At 45.2% G+C, this 17,102-nt stretch overlaps 1 protein-coding gene across 2 annotated transcripts in view; it reads left to right on the forward strand.

The window, feature by feature from the left end:
• Window positions 1-17,102, forward strand: part of SHISA9 (shisa family member 9) — a 351,916-nt gene that overhangs the window by 326,992 nt on the left and 7,822 nt on the right. Inside the window, exon 4 of one of the 2 annotated variants that reach the window (XM_040230679.1) lies at window positions 6,458-6,505. The exons of the other annotated variant lie outside the window; for it this stretch is intronic. Coding sequence (XP_040086613.1) covers window positions 6,458-6,505 — 48 coding nt within the window. The remainder of the gene's footprint in view (window positions 1-6,457; window positions 6,506-17,102) is intronic. 2 annotated transcript variants of the gene reach the window in all.

Below are 17,102 nucleotides of genomic sequence, written 5' to 3' on the forward strand. Positions count from 1 at the left end.
TCACTCCAGAGCCTGTGTTCTTGCTACTCCCTTCCCACAACCCTGGGGTGGGGGTTCAGTCCATTCCTCTGATTCATACATGATGGAGTGTGATGGTGACCTTGATGATGACTCAGACTGCTGAACAAATGACTCATGGCCACTTTCTATAGGATGGAAGCAGCACTCCCAGCAAAATCAGGCTTTGGGGCAAACAGAAGACACCCAGACCATGTGCTTTCTTTTATTATCAACTTCTCATTCTAGTTTCTCCCCCTTCTGTCAAGCTCTTCTTTGGAGATGGGATAGAGCTGATCAACTTTAGTATGAAATATCCTAATTCCAATACACATTAAGGGCAGAAACTAAAGCACAGACATGATCACATGGCTAGGCTGTGTCGTAACTATGGTCTATGGACATCAAATTAAAAAAAAAAACAAGCATATTGGTGCCCTGCAGACAGTCAGGCCCAAACTTGGAGCTTAAAAATCTATCTATAGGAATTTATATTCCCTGATATCCTAGGACTTTCGAATGGAACCTTTTGAAGAGGATTTGAGGGGTGCTTATAATTCTGAGGATACAGCTTGTGCTTCCTAAATCCCAAGCCTCACAAGCTCTCACATACCAGCACCCCATGTTTCCTGTTGAATTTCTCCACCCAACTCAATCCTTATCTACATCTGTGAGCATGAAGTGAAAGTGTTAGTCACTCAGTCATGTCCCACCTTTTGAGACCCCATGGACTGTAGCCCACCAGGTTCCTCTGTCCATGGAATTCTCCAGGCAAGAATACTGGCGTGGGTTGCCATTCTTTTATCCAGAAGTCTTCAAGATTGAACCCGGGTCTCCTGCATTGCAGGTGGGTTCTTTACCATCTGAGCCACCAGGGAAGCCCAGCAGTGACCGTAGATTCCCTCTATTCCATATTGCATGTTTGTATAGCACATACATCCTAAGCATGTTCAAATAGACTCAGATATTACAAGGGAGGGATGAGGGCTGTTGCTTAGGAGAGAAGAAGTCTTGGCATCTGTGCCAATGTCCCTGCAGAAGCCTTCAAGCACTACTCGATGGTCCACCTCCGTTTCTTGAGTCTTGCATTTAGGTGATGACTAGCATCTGCTGTTACATTTGATTCTTCTTTTGACATTAAAAAAATCCCACCCAGGCATCTTTTTCTTTTTGAGCAGGTCCCATTACCCCAAACAACTCATTTCTTCACCTAGGCCCTGTGTTTCCTTCCCCCTCAGCACCCTGTAGCTCTTGGATAAATCATAAACGGATCTTCCAGCAGAGTTCCTTGATTCTGTCCAGGCTTGACATAGGGCTCCTTGGTACAGCAAATGTTTGCAGTGCACTTGGAATTAAATTTGCAGTCTGAAAGTTTATTTAACATTCCTTGAGTAACCTTTTCTCCCACAAAGCAGGCACTCCTGAAACGTTTGCTGAATGAATGAATGAATTTATCTTTGACCCCAACCCAAGAATAGCTTAGTTGGAAGGGAGCACCCCTATATCTTCTAAAAACTTTGAAGGATCTCAGATGAAGAACCCTCCTCAATCCTGGATATGATTGATGTGGCCCTCTTCTTCGCTGCCCTTCTTTTCTACTGTAGGAGTTCCCAGGCTTTATCTGAGTCACAGATGGTCTTGTGAGGTCCAGTGTGGGGCAGACTGAGTGACTGCCTGCCTAGTGGGTTACCCAGGAGTCCAGAGTCTGCCTGCCCAAATGAAATGCAAATCCCATAATAAATGTTCTTTCAAGGGTTCTTTATTAAGGCATAATATGACTGTGGTGTGAAGGATGAAATGCATTTCATTAACAAAATCATTACCACCCAGGAGAGTTGTTTAAAAAATGGTTTGCTGTGGAAAGTTCTGCAGTGTCTGATAACCAGATTCATTTTCTAAAAAATTCAATTCAGTCAATAAGGAGAGGCTTGGACAGCCTTTAGGGTTAACTGCCAAGTTCAAAAAATTTCTGGAAAATCGGTGTTCTCTTGGAGGCCTTAATATTTAGAACCTCAAGGGGGTTTTGGTGACTGAAATCTCCTGGCCTCGGCTTCTTTGTGTGAAAAATGAAGAAGTTGAACTCTGTAGTTTCCAAACTCCATTATGATTTTAAAATTAGAAAATGAAACAATTCTACTCATTTTAGTTATTAGAATACCTGTGGGCCATGAAATATGTCTCATTCATTCACTACCAACTCAGAATGGGAACTGTTGGTAGTTCCTGAGATAAATTCTTCCAAAACAAGCCTTCCCTTCTATTTTATTTTATCATATATTTTGGGTTTCCCTGGTGGCTTAGTGGTAAAGAATTCTTCTGCCAAAGCAGGAGACATGGGTTAGAACACTGGGTCAGGAAGATCCTCTTCAGGAGGAAATGGCAACCCACTCTGGTATTCTTTGTGGGAAAATCCCATGAATAGGGGAGCCTGGCAGGTTACAGTCCATAGGGTCACAAACAGTCGAACATTATTTAGTGACTAAACAAAAACACCAATCTTATATTTTATTTATTGTTTGCTTGTTGAAATCACACTCATTCACGTTTAAACAGAATTCCTTTCTCTCTGTGATTCAGGAGGGATTTGGGAATGTAACATCTGGTCCTGTATACCATGTGGCTGCAGAATGGTCTCTGTTCCCAGGGTGTTCCCTGCCCAGTTATTGTATAATATTAGCACACACTAGGGAAATGTAAGAGGCTAAACCTCCCTGAAGTGAAGGAAGTGAAAGTCGCTCAGTTGTGTCTGACTCTTTGTAACCCCATAGACTGTACAGTCCATGGAATTCTCCAGGCCAGAATACTGGAGTGGGTTGCCTTTCCCTTCTCCAGGGGATCTTCCCAACCCAGGGATCGAACCCAGGTCTCCCATATTGCAGGCGGATTCTTTACCAGCTGAGTCACAAGGGAAGCCCAAGAATACTGGAGTGGGTAGCTTATCCCTTCTTCAGGCAATCTTCCCAATGCAGGAGTCAAACTGGGGTCTCCTGCATTGCAGGTGGATTATTTACCAACTGAGGTATCAGGGAAGCCCTGCGCCTCACTGGTGTGCTGCAGTCCATGGAGTTGCAAAGAGTCGGATATGACTGAGTGACTGAACTGAACTGAAACCTCACTGTACTCTGTACAAGAAGGAGTGATGGAGTTGAATAATTATTTGTCCAAATCATTTATTCATTCTCCAATAGTTTAATCTAGTGTCCCTCAGTTGCAAATCCCACTGAGTCAGGAACCAAGTCTGTCCTTTCATTGGTGTATCCCAAGGACCTAGCACCATGTAGCACATTTCACGCCAGCTAAGAGGCAGCCCAAACCACTTTACTCTCCCCATTAATAGCCTGGACAATGAAGGTCCAAGGGCCCAGACCCATGACTCCCATAATCCATCAAAGAAAGATTCTGTTTCACTCAATTAACTTTCCTTACTCAGTCAGGAATGTGAGGTTAAACAGTTTCAAAGTGTTTGCTACCAAGAAAAGTCAAGAAGTGTGTGTTCTAGACTGAGCCAAACTGTAACCTTTTGAAAATTCAGTTAAGCACACAAATCCTCTGCGTCCCCCCTCCCCCACCTGCCCTGTGCAATGGTGGTGACAATGTGAGGACCCACTTTATGGTTCTTCATTGGTCAATGTTTACAAAGACAGTTGTGAAAATATCCCTAAGGGTCACCTGATGGTTCAGAGTTGGTTGTTTCCTACCTCCAAAACTGGGAAAAGGCCACTCTTTTATGTAATTCCTGAGAGGCTCTGGAAAATGGAAAATTGCCTGCACATTGGCATTGAGCCCCTATTGGCCCCAGGTCTAGTTTTTCCCCAGGGTGTCTTGAGAGTTGAAATCCTCAGCTGCTAATGGTTCTCGACCGTGTGCCCTTTAGATGCTTTTGGACACTTTTACTTGACAACCTAGCTGTCCAGTAAGTAAAAGAGACAGGATGTACCAGCATTATTGATAAAAGGTGGTGTTTTCTTTTTAAATTCCAGAGTTTAATAAGAAAACATTTTCTCTGTTACTATTTAACAGTCTGTGGACTGTTTTCCCAGAAACTTGTTACAGTTTTCCAATAGCACTTTTTAAAACCACAGCAACAATGCACTTAGGAATTCTTTTCTGCTCTCTCTGTAGGAATCATGTGTAAAGACCCTAAGTGATGCATAAACCCCTCAACTTCGAATTAACCTCTACTAGTTTTTTTGTTCTTGTTGACGTGGAAGAAAGGGAGCTAGTATCACTGGATTTCCAAATTGTATGCCTCTGGGGGAGGTATCAGTGCCAACGTCAAAATATGGGGAAACTGGGGCTCAGTATAGTTAAGTAATTTTTCCAAAGTAATACCTGAAGAGCCAAGAGTCATATCTGGGATAGCCTGAATCAGGTCTCTTCTTCCCATGAAATGATGCTATCTCCCAGAAGCAGTTTCTGGCATCAGAAGGATCTTACCAGGCCAAAAAATAAGAAGATTGAAGAGGTGCATTCTCCTCTTTTGTCCAGGAAGACTTACTAAGGTGTTAATTTTTTTTTTGTTTGTTTGCTTGGAGGTAAAAATTTTCTCATCATGCTAGTATGATTGAGGAATATAACACATTTAAGGTATATTATAGTTGAGGTAGAATTTAATATGTATAGTATAAGACTCAGATCATAATTTTATAATAGTGTGATTATTGAAATATACATATGCTAGAGTCATTAACATCCCAGGAAGGATAAGAAATATTTTCCTCTCTCGGAAAGTTCCCTCACGTTCTCTTCCTCCCAATGCCTAAGGCCCATCCTCTTTACACAGGCATTTAATTTTTCACCCAACAAATGTTTAACTAATTCTCACTTTTTGTGAGAATCAATTTTGTGTTTGTGTCACCAAGCACAAAAGGGGACTTAAAGGATATATTTGGTAGCTTCTGTACCATCTTATTAAGTGCCCTTATTAGCACTGGATTTAATAAACAAAACGTGTTACTACCTCACCAGAGTGAAGCCCTGTCTCAGGGAGTGGAGACAGGGATGTCTACCCTGTGTTTCCTGCCTTCAAGGTAGTGATGTATTTGACTTGGGGGCAAATGGCTTCCTTGGAATTAGTGACTCAGTGACTGTGTCAGGCTTATGTCCACCCACACCGGAAGATCTGGGGCTACATCACTATTTCCAGATGTCAGTGATCCTGGTTCAGAGGGAGAAGAAATATTCAGGGCATCCCGGGCGGATCCCGCTTAATTTTAACTTCGTCACTCTTCGCCTGTCACTCCAGTTTCCCGACTGTTGTGAGTGATGAGCGTGTAGAGTTCATATCCGCAGGGGGAATGTGGCAATTTGAGTGTCCTTTGGCACGCCTGGGAGGCCAACCAGAAATGTTTAAATGGGCCCGGATCTGTGCTCTGTAATCATTCAGATCACAGACTGTTCCCTGCGTCTCCTCCCAGCTGGTAGCCGGATATATCTCTGGAAATTGTGCAGAAACGTTGAGGACTTGGTTTTTCCAGGTAGCTTCCTAAGAAAGGAAATGGGAGCTAGTAGCACATGCTGATTAGTCAGGCCGCCAGCCGATGGGCAGAAAATCCCACAGTACAGAGAAGGCCTATGGAGGACCTGGGTAAGGCGTAGCCGGAGCCTTTCTCACCATCCTTTACGAAAAGGGTTGCACTGTGGGCTCCTGCTAATCATGTGAGATTTCCCCCAGGGTTCAGCCAGTACATCTGAAACGGAATTCAATCTGGAGAAACTGATTTACAATCAAAATTCCCGGCATTAGGGATTCTCAGATAACAAGCTGGATCCCTTTTGCATTAAGGGGAACTTTCTTACCTTAGGAAGCGTGACTCCGAGGAGAACCTTGAATTCATTCATTCATTCAACAGTGTTTTGTCAACACAGATTGTGTGGTGGGCACTGGGACAGGTGGGCTCCACCCCGCCTGGTCTGCTGCCTAGCATTTAAACTCACAGTCAGCAGAACCTAGCCTGCCCCAGTCTCGAATATGGAGCTAATGATGCACCCCCGACTCCCTTTTAGCAGGGAGATTGCAGCAGAAGAGGATCCAAATTACTCTCTTGACCACAGAGCGTTGTTATTAGCCACTGTGACTTCTTGTAACTAAAACTTTGCCTTCTTTCTTAGAAGGTGGAAATTTAGAGCCAGATTCACCACCTAAGAATTGTCTGTCTCTCTCTGAATACATCCAGGCTTTTTCAAGGGGAACCTTTTTTGGTCCTCTGTTGGGCATTATCGCAATCATGCTTCAGGACCTTGCAGAGAGAAGTGTTCACATAATCACAGTTGTGCATTCACCCCCTCGCCTTGTTCCCTGAGTCCCCTGAGACCTGCCCCCCTCCCCCGCGCCACCCCTCCCCCACACACACACTTAAAGGCTGCAGCAGAGATGCCAACAGCAGCATCTGGGTGTGAGGGCACCGTGCACGTGGGTAGCTGGTGAGCAGATCAGCATCTCTCCATTGTTATTTTTTAGGAAGTTCTGAGGGTGACTGGACAGTGGCGACACTTAAGTCACCGAAAGGTACCGTACGGTTTTTTCTAGCTCTTTTGTCCAGGTGTTGTTGAACTTGGCGTTGATCCGTGAAGGCTTAGAGCGTCCCACTGTCTGTGTGTGACCCAGTGCACACGTGTGTCCATGTTGGCTGGATCTGCAGGTCTGTCTGAGTTCCAGTGTGTAGGTGTTATGTGTGTGTGTGTGTGTGTGTGCACGCCTGGGGAGGCGTGTCTCCAGGCTGTTACTAAAAAGTGTGCTCCTCTTTGCTTCCTGATATTCATTGCCTGAAGGAAAATGTCGCTATCAGAAGCCATCCCAGGTAAGACATCCAGGAAATGTTTTTTTTCTTTTTTTCCCCTCTCAAAAAGCTGCACAGGCAAATGGAAAAACATAAGGTGATTTAATGCAGGGGGAAAACAATTTCTGAGGCAGTGATAAACAGATTGTTGGCCTTGGGTCTTGGGATTGATTAGCCTTTTGGGGAACAGATGCTCTTTTTAACTCTCCTGGCTATCACGATGAGCTGAAAGTAAAGGAGTTAGTCCACTTGAGTGTGTGTGTTAACTAGCTGGCTGATAGAGGCAGGTGGTAGTTATAATTTACCCCCTGCTATGTGCCAGACAGAGGGCTGGGCCCTTGATATCACTGTATCATTGAATTCTCTGATGACCCAGCTATATGTGTGTTGTCCTTCCCCTTTATTAATCCTTTTTATTAATAAGGACCTGGGTGTCTGATTGAGTCTAAGTCTTGCTTATCTAAAGTCAGCTAGCTACTAAGTGATGGAGCTGAAATTTGGACCCATATCTGCCTAGCTCTAATATTTAGTTATTTCCCACTGGGGTGTGGTGGGAGCAGCTCTTTTCCAGAACAGGCCGGAAATTCAGTTCTCTTCTTTCTTCACTCCTTGTACTTCGTTGAATTTGGTGGTTGGAAAGATATAGCTGACCCAAGCAGATGGAGCTCAATCTCTTTTGTGACCTTGAATTGGGAGACGTTAGAAAATATTGCAGGGCTGTAGGTAAGGTACTGGTTGGGCCATTTTGCCTTCTCAAAAGACAGTTCTGGTTTCCAACTGGAGACTGGATCCGGGGAGGGTGGATTGAAGTTGAGACCACCCACTGGGAAGCTCTTGCAGTCATCCAGGTGGGCAGTGCCCTGAACTGGGGTGGTAGAGGATGAAGAGAAGAAAATGGAGTCGAGGGATAATGAAGAGACTGTAGAATGTATGTGAGAGGAGGGGAGGGAGCTGTGGACTGACCCGTGGTCCTTACCTTTGAGCCACTTGAGCGTGTATCAGCATCCCCTGGAGGGATGTTGAAACCTGCTTCCTGGACACCATCCTGGAGCATCTCATTCACTAGGCCTTGAATGTGGACTGAGGAGCTGAACTGCTAACTGGTTCCAAGGTGATGCTGATGCTGCTGGTCTGGGGACCATACTTTAAAAACCACTGCACTAGAGAAATCTTGCTGGGAAACTAAGACCCTAAGACCCTTTGATTGGATCTCCAAACATCTTTCTGTGGCTTGAGAGTTCTGAATAGGGTAGTTTGACCAGAATCCCAGAGGCTCATAAGCAGCCTCAGCAAAGAGAGGGGAATGGAGAGGGCAGCCCAGAATTGGGAGAGAAAGAGCTTTAGACCCTCGTGTCTAATGAGAATCCCTTGATCACCCAGTTGTTGCCTTGACAGAGGCAGATTTTTGGGTCTTGTATTAGATAATAACTATTCACATGTCAACATCCATTTTTAGAAATGCAAACAATTTGGAACATGACAGACCTGCTAATTTGAGGCGTAAACTTTTTTTCCCTTCTCTTGTGAAAAACAAAGCCATTACGATGCCCGTGACAGCATCCGTGTCCTGATATCAGCCTGTTATTGTTGGATGCATTTAGAAAATATTTCAGGATGGGTCAGAAGCAAGGGCTTAAAGGCTATATTTTTCTACTCCAACCAGGCTAAATTCACCTGTCCTGCTAAATGCACCTTTATTTATTCTGCTTTATCAGGGGAGAAGAAAAGAGGTTCCAGAGAGGGGGCCTCTGGGATCACCGGTCTTCCCCTGTTGTTTTCTTCTCAACCTGCAGACCCTCAGTCTGCCTAAGGTGTGATAACAGGTCAGGGGTTTGTACACCTGTCAGCTTCTTGAGGATTTCCTCAGTGGCTCAGTGGTAAAGAACACGCCTGCCAATGCAGATGTGGATTCGATCCTTGGGTCAGAAAGATCCCCTGGAGAAGGAAATGGTAACCCACTCCAGTAGTCTTGCCTGGGAAATGCCATGGACAGAAGAGTCTGGCAGGCTACAATCCATGGGGTCATAGTCAGACACGACTTAGTGATGGATAGAGCACGCACGCCAGCTTCTTGAAAGGGAGGTATAAGCAGGACGTGATGGGCTTAGCTTCAGACACACCTGGGCTCTATTCATAGCCCCATCTTGTTACTTTCTCCAAGTCATTCAACCTCTCTGAGCCCCTCATTTCTGATCTACAAGGTGGTCACATCACTATCACCTCCCTCCTAAGGTTGTTGTGAGGATAAGATGAGGTTACATGTGCAATACACATCACAGTGCTTGGTGTGTTGAAAGTGAAAACACATGTCATAGTAACCTGTATTATTAATACTAATATTATCAGGTGAGCAAATTAAAGTTCTGAAAAATCTCATGGTAAAGAAACTATCAAACTCTGTAAAATCCATCATTTCCCAAACACTTAAAAATTGTTATTTATTTATTTGGCTGCACTGGGTCTTAACTGTGGTGTGTGGGCTCAGTAGTTGCCCCGTGGCATGTGGAATCTTAGTTCCCCAACCAGGAATCGAACCTGTGTCCTCTGCCTTGGAATGCAGATTCTGAATCACTGCACTAACAGGGAAGTCCCTCAAACACTTTTGACATCTGATATCTTTTCTATCAGTAAAGGCAGTTCATGTTTTAAGATCCAGAGTGTGAATGTTGCTATGAACCCACTTTACAAACACCAGGTGAGGGATGACTGTGTCCAGGGGAGGTTGGATAAAGAAGTAGTAGCTGAGAAGGAGAGAGGACAAGGTCCCTGAAGATCCAAGTGTCCTGCTTCCACTTGTGTTGACTCTAACCTGCTTCCACTTGTGTTGACTCTAACTGATTTTGGAGGGGAATCCTATCTGCTGCTGCTGCTGCTAAGTCGCTTCAGTTGTGTCCAACTCCGTGCGACCACACTGATGGCAGCCCACCAGGCTCCCCCGTCCCTGGGATTCTCCAGGCAAGAACGCTGGAGTGGGTTGCCATTTCCTTCTCCAGTGCATGAAAGTGAAAAGTGAAAGGGAAGTTGCTCAGTCGTGTCTGACTATTAGTGACCCCATGGATTGCAGCTTACCAGGCTCCTCTGTCCATGGGATTTTCCAGGCAGTTGTACTGGAGTGGGGTGCCATTGCCTTCTCCGATCCTATCTGCTAGGAAACGGCAAAACAGATCTTACCAGTTTGCACGGTGGGCATGTGTGCACACTCAGTCTCTTCAGTCGTGTCTGACTTTTGTAATCCTATCTACTATAGCCCGCCAGGCTCCTCTGTCCACGGGATTTCCCAGGCGAGAATACTGGAGCGGGTTGCCATGCCCTCCTGCAGGGGGGCTGCCTGATCCAGGGATCACACTCGCACCTCCTGTGGCTCCTGCATTGCAGGCAGATTCTTGTACTGCTGAGCCGCTGTGGTAGCCCACCTTGCACTACTGTATTTTTATTCTGTTTTTTTTAAAAAATATAAATTTATTTATTTTAATTGGAGGTTAATTACTTTACAATATTGTATTGGTTTTGCCATACATCACCATGAATCCGCCACAGGTATACACGTGTTCCTCATCCTGAAACCCCCTCTCTCCTCCCTCCCCGTACCATCCCTCTGGGTCATCTCAGTGCACCAGCCCCAAGCATCCAGTATCATGCATTGAACCTGGACTGGCGATTCGTATTTGTTAATACCTGACGTTTTCCAGGCAAGTCTCCCCCTAGTGGTCACTGCTGGAGGTCCGAGTGCCCAGCCCTGGATACTAGTTTGAGTGTGTCCTTCTGAGGCTAAGGACTCTTTCCAGGTGGCGCTAGTGTTAAAAACAAGACACAAGAGACACGAGTTTGATCCCTGAGTTGGGAAGGCCCCCCGGAGGAGGGCCTGGCAACCCACTCCAGTATTCTTGCCTGGAGAATCCCATTGACAGAGGACCCTGGCTGGCTACGCTGCATAGGGTCTGAAAGAGCTGGACATGACTGAAGCACATACGTACTGATGCCATGCATGCTAAATTCCCCCAAATCTTGCATGGTGGCCCTGGCATATAGTAGACACACAACATATATTTTATTAATAAATTATTAAATGGAGTTGGGTGTTGCATTTGAGGGGAATCTTGTCTTTTCTGAAGAGGCCGTGGGAAATAGCAGAAAGATCAACCAGGTGGAAGCCAGGAGCCTGTGTTTAGATCCAGCGCTGCTTCTATTCTGTTGGCTGTCATGGGGAGCCCACAGCTCTGGTTGCTTCTCTTGTAAGTGGAAGGCAGGGATCCTTGATCTCATTGGCCCCTCTGTCTCCGTAAGTAAAGATCCCAGGCTTTATTCTGATTGACTACCTTGTCATGTGACCACTCACCTCTGGACAAATTGTTATGGTGAGGGCAATGAAATGGGTCATTTGTCGTCACTGGAGAATGGTTGGGGGTAAGGAGTGGATGGGTATGTCATCCAAACCATGTGGATTTAGAGTAGAGGCAACATGGATCCCCATCTGGGAACTGGGGCTCTTCCTGGGAGTAGGGTGAGTGAATGATTGGTATTTGTATCAGTTATCCATTGTTATACTAATGCTGCATAACAAGCAACCTCAAATCTCATGCCTTAAAATTATTTAGCTCAGCGCTTGTTGGGACTGGGGTCTAAGTGCCAGTGGTTTATGTTGATGCAGGAGGTTCTTCTAATCTCAATTGAGTTCACCCATATATCTGAGGGTTGGCTGAATGTTGGCTAATGTAGGCTAGTTTCAGCTGGAAAGACTGGGGTGACTTGGTTCTGCTCCAGCTGTCTTTCAACCTCAGAGAGGGTAGCGCAGACATGTTCTCATGTTGGGGACAAAGGTGTGAGAGAGCAGCCAAATGCCAAAAAGCACTTTTCAAACTTCTGTGTGTGTCATGTCTGCTCACCTTCATTAGTCACATGGATGACCTTGGAATCCAGTGGTGGGGAAACAAGATCCTTCTTTTGAGGGGTGAATTTCAAAGTCACATAAAAAGAATATGGATATAGGGAACAGGGAAGAATGGAGGTCCTTCATGCATTCATCTAACACAGGGTACCAAATCTTAACATCTATTCTGAGATGCTCCTTTGCTACAGTACATTGGAAGGAGGTAGGTAGGATTAAGGAGAATTAACCTTTATTTCCTCCCTTTAAAAAATCACCAGATGTGTAAAATTTCACCAGCTGGGAGGTTGATCATAAGACAAACCAAGTAATGAATTTCTAAAAAGAAATCTCTCCATCTATGGAGCAGGATGAAAGGCGGTGAATGAGTGCATAAGTTCCATCTAGGACCTTTCAAGACAGGGAATGCTGTGGTCAGCCATGGATGGACAGTGAGGCCATCCATCTTTGTTCAGTAGCCTTTTAGAAAGCAGTGACTGTTCAGCAGGGCTGCCTAAGGGAAGAGACAGAGGGCTTGAGGTTTCATAGGTCCATTGGCAGCAGGACATTCACAGAGAGCTCCCTGCAGCCATAACCAAGGGGCCAATGGTGCAGGTGGACAACTTTGGTGCAAAGCCCAAGCCAGGAACTGTTTCAGAACCCTCTCAACAAAGGTAGCAGGACCTCCACATGGGAGCTCTCAGGGCAAAGACATAAAGGGCCAGGCTCCTGTTCTCTCATCTCCAGTTTTCTCTCTTGGAGAGAAAAGGCTTCAGGAAAGATGTGCAGCCCTATAGAGACAGCCAGGAGTCCTGGATTTCATTAGAAACTGGTTCAAATGTGATTTTCCCTCCTTGTATCTCTGCAGCGAGGCCCAGAACCAGATGAAATGGGGCTGATTTGCCATAAAGACAAATCTTTCCATCTTCTTCCTGGCTCTCTGCTGCCTGGGAAGCTGGGCTTTTTTTTTTTTTTCCCTGCCTTTCTTATTTCTGTCTGCTGAGAGAGCCCCAGAAACCTCTGTAGCTTTAGACTATGTTCAAAAGAAGAGAGAAATACTTGGTTGTTGTTTTTTTTTTTAACATGAACTGTTTCCCCTTTTTAAAATTCAGCTTATGATGGCGAGAAATAATGTAGAAACCAAGAAAACATCCCTATGTAAATAAAAGGTCAATACTGTCCTAGTGAACCAAAAGGCTCCCTAAATACAGTGGCTTAAAAGAAAGAAATATATGTCTGTTTCATGTCATAGCCCCAAAGGGAGGGGTCCAGACTGGTAGGGCTATGTACTCCAAGCTGTCACTCAGGGACCCAGGTTCCTGCAACATTGTTGCTCTGGAGACCCTCTACTGTATTGTCCTTGTCTGCACTGTTATAGTTAGTTGTTGTCATCGCCTATGGGAAGGGGGAGATAGGACACCCAGGGCAACCAATTTTATTTTAAGTGAGTAATGTGAAGTGGAAATTGAAGGCATCACTTTTGCTAACATTCCATTGGTGAGAGATCAGCCACATGGCCAAGGTTAGCTTCTAAGAAGGCTGCAGAAACCTAGGTCTGGGTGGCCATGTGCCCAGGAGAAAATGGTAGAAGAGTTCTGGGAGATAAGCAGCAGTATTTACAATATCATCTCATGTGGGGTATACATTTAAGTAGTCCTACTGTGCACCATGCATAGTGGTTTTTGTTTTCATGCCTCATCTTATTTACTTCTCTGCTGCACTCTGCAGAGTAGGTCTTCTTATCCTCATTTTACATTCTTTTTATTTTTTGACAATGAAGCAATAGTGGCTATTGTCTAATGAATACCTACCATGAAGCAGGGACATTAGTACTTCACATTATACAGTATAGTTCACACAATGCTCTTGAATACCCTAACTCCCTACCACATAGGCAGGCATTGTTATTTTTTATTGGAGGATAATTACTTTACAATGCTGTGTTGGTTTCTGCCATATAACAATGAAAATCACCCAGCATTGTTATTTTATTTTCAATTTTATTGGGGAAGCTTTGAGGAACTTAGGTAACTTTCTGAAGGCCTCCAGCTTATACACTGAGATTTGAACTCAGGTCCATGTGCTTTCCAAGTTCATGTTCTTTCTACTGTATTGTAAAGATCCTACAGTTACAAAAAGCAAGGGTACATTCTTCCAAACTCTGCTATCTGCCTTATAAACCTGATGCACTGAATCCTCCAGGCTGTCAGTCTCACTAATCTTTCTTTCTCTCTCAGCCTTCTCAGATCTTATTGCTGAAGTCTCACCCCCCAAGACTCTACTGTGGCTGTTGAAATCTCATTGTAGGATTCAGAAGCAACACTCGGAACCCTTTGTCACCATCAAAAGTGATCTCTGCTCTCTGAGTGGTGGGGAGGGGAGAGTGGAAGCAGAGGGGAAAGAATATTGGTGAATATCTCAGAATGGGATCTCTCCACATTGTCATGGAGAGAATCAGTGTGATGTAGGGTGAAACACCCAGGCAACCGCATCTACCTCATCGGCTCGGGGTGGAGCAGGGAGCCAATTAAATGAGATGATTCGTCTAAAGCACCTGGGTGTGCCTGGCTGCAGCAATGATGAAGCTTCAGGCCCCTCCCAGTTCTGTGAGAAGCATATAGCATCTTAGCCAACCCAGCTCCGTGACAGGAAACCACTTGTGGTTGGTCACTGGCCAGCACTGCGGCCAATGCCAGTGCACCTCAGAGGAGGTGGGACCCCACTCTTTAATGCAGTAGCCAGCTGAGTGCAGAGGACCTGGCAGGCAGTCTGTGACACCCCAGCTCCCTTTCTCCTGTCCCACTTTCGGGAAGAAAGCAGCCAACAGATCTTGCCTTCAGGGAAAATTTGAGACTTCATGAGATTTCCAGCTGTGACATTTTGATATCGCCTTGTGTGAACAAGCTTTACATGTATATCTCAATCCCTAGTGTTTTCAGAGGAGGAATCAAGAAAAGTATCTTCTCCATGTAATTTTCACTCTGCCCTCCATCTTCTTTGGAGTTTGGGGAAAATGTTTTCTAGTGGATAGAAACTTGTTACGGAAACAAGAGTTTCTTCTAGCAGGTGGGCAGATGGTTAAATAGTGGTGAGTGTTGTTGCCACGGATTCGTAAATTCTAAGATACTTGGAATTCAGCCAGGTTCCCTGGATTCCGATCCCAGCATCGTCACTTGGACACATTGCCAAAGCTCTGTTGTTTCAGTTTCCCCATTTATAAAAGGAGACCAATAATAGTACCTATCTCATTAGGATATTGAGAGTGTGAAAGTACAAGTGTTAATTGCTCAGTTGAGTCCAGCTCTTTGCGACCCCATGGACTGTAGCCTGCCAGGCTCCTCTGTCCATGGAATTCTCCAGGCAAGAATACTGGAATGGGTATCCATTCCTTTCTCCAAGGGTCAAACCCAGGTCCTACTGCACTGTAGGCAGATTCTTTACCATCTGAGCCACGAGGGAAGCCCTTGAGAGTATTAAATGGGGTAACAAATTTCCATTCCCTATCTGGGTACCTGGGGCAGAGCATACACCTAAAAGGGAGCTCTTAGGTTAAAGGTTACTGCTGGGGGAGCTGGGAGGGTGGTGCGTCAGCACAGCCTGCTGCTGTCTCCAGGCAGTCTCGTTAATCAATCCCTGCCTCCTGCACCTGACTCTATCCTAGCTCCCCTGAGCTATGGCTGATAGAAAATGTTCATGCCTCTGCAAGTTTCCAGCCAGGGGTTTGGAGCTGGGCAGCAACCTGGTTCTCCTGCCCTGAAGCTCGTCTTTCTATCCCTGTGAAGCCCAGGTCACGAAGGCTTCCACAGTGTGGACGATGTATTTGAGAAACAGAACAAATTGGAAGTTGGACACACAGACACACACACAGAGGAGAGCCTTGTGAAGTCAGAAGCAAAGACAGGAGATGCTGCCTCAGGCAGAGAATGCCAGGATTACTGCCACCGCTGGAAGCTGGAAGAGACAAGGAAGGATGCTTCACTGGAGCCTGCAAAAGGAGCACAGACCCACTGACACCTGGCCTCCAGAACTGGGAGAGAACCCATTTCTGTTGTTTGGAGTTGCCTAGTTTGTGGCAACTTGCTGTGGCAGCCTTGGGAAACCAGTACACTAAGTGAGGTCGTAGCAAGTGTGGGAAGGATGAGGGTGGACCAACAGCCAGGGATCAGGTCAAGCAGACCAAGTCATGCAAATCTTTTGGCTTTGATTTGTAAATGTGATGGGAAGCTTATTTTGCTATATTCTTGGACCAAAGATAGAGATAAGTGGGGAATTAGTGAAAGCCTAGGTTGGGACATTGCTTACCAGGTGAAATCCATCACCTGAGACCCAAGATGAACACCAACTGAGAAGGAGCTGCGGGAACCTCTCCTTAAGATACCTTTGTCCCAAGGAAAGAAGGTAGGTGGGAGGCCACCTGCTGAGACCCTCAGCTATGTAGCTTGTTTTGAAAACTGGTTATTACCTTGACTCTCTCCATCTCCACGGAGGCAAGGCTCCATCCCACCCAGCACCTGTATCAGTGTCTGCTGCTAATTAAGAGAGAGACAGATGGAGGAAGGTACAGTTTAATTTTATAGCCTTGGTTCCTTCAAGGCAATTAGGCTTATTGGAAGGAAAGCACCTTTTTCATTCTTTCTTCCTCTCTTTAAATGAAGAAAAATCAAAACGGAGAGGACCAGTGTTGTTGAAAGCCTCACACATCTGTTTCCTGGTCGGCTTGTTAGCCATCTGCCCATGAGATACCCGAGATTATTAGGTTAATACATGTACTAATGGGGCTTACAAAGCTGCTCAATGAATTTGTGATTTCTTTCACAAGTAGCTTTTTAATATACTAAGACAGGGACCATAATGCACAAAGCTGAGAGTGGCCAGGTAAGCATTTCTTTCCTGTCCTTGATACCTAAATCAGAGGGGATGAGAAAGGATTCCACAAAAATTGCATTTTCTGACTATGGGAACAGTTCATCCAACCTAACCACCAACCACATCCTTGTTGAAATAATCTTGAAAATAACTCTTTGAAGGACAGTTTCACACCCGAGGCAGCAAGTCTGTACTTGCTCTGTACTTGTAGAAAACACCTCTGAGTCTTGTGAAGGGAGGGTATCAGACAATAGATGTGAGTAGTAGAATCCTCCCTACCGAACATTAGATGATCTGCTAACCCCTTGTTTTCTTCACTTTATTACAAGATATCCTTTCAGTTTTTGAAACCACCATACTACTTCCCACCTCAGGGCTTTTGTAAATGTTGTCCTGTATCAGTTATCTACTGTTGCATAACAAATAACCCCCAAACCTAGTGGCTTAACATAGAAACTGCTTGTATGGCTTGTGGTTCTGGGTTAGCTGGGCAATTATTCTGGTTTGGGCTGGCTTGGCTGTTCTTGTCCAGGCCTTCTTGGTATCTGTGGTCAGCTGGCAGGTGGGCTAATGGTATCTGTATGGCTAATGGCAGG

The sequence above is a fragment of the Oryx dammah genome, unplaced genomic scaffold (genome assembly GCF_014754425.2).
Source record: "Oryx dammah isolate SB20612 unplaced genomic scaffold, SCBI_Odam_1.1 HiC_scaffold_2, whole genome shotgun sequence".
Classification (NCBI taxonomy): Eukaryota; Metazoa; Chordata; class Mammalia; order Artiodactyla; family Bovidae; genus Oryx; species Oryx dammah.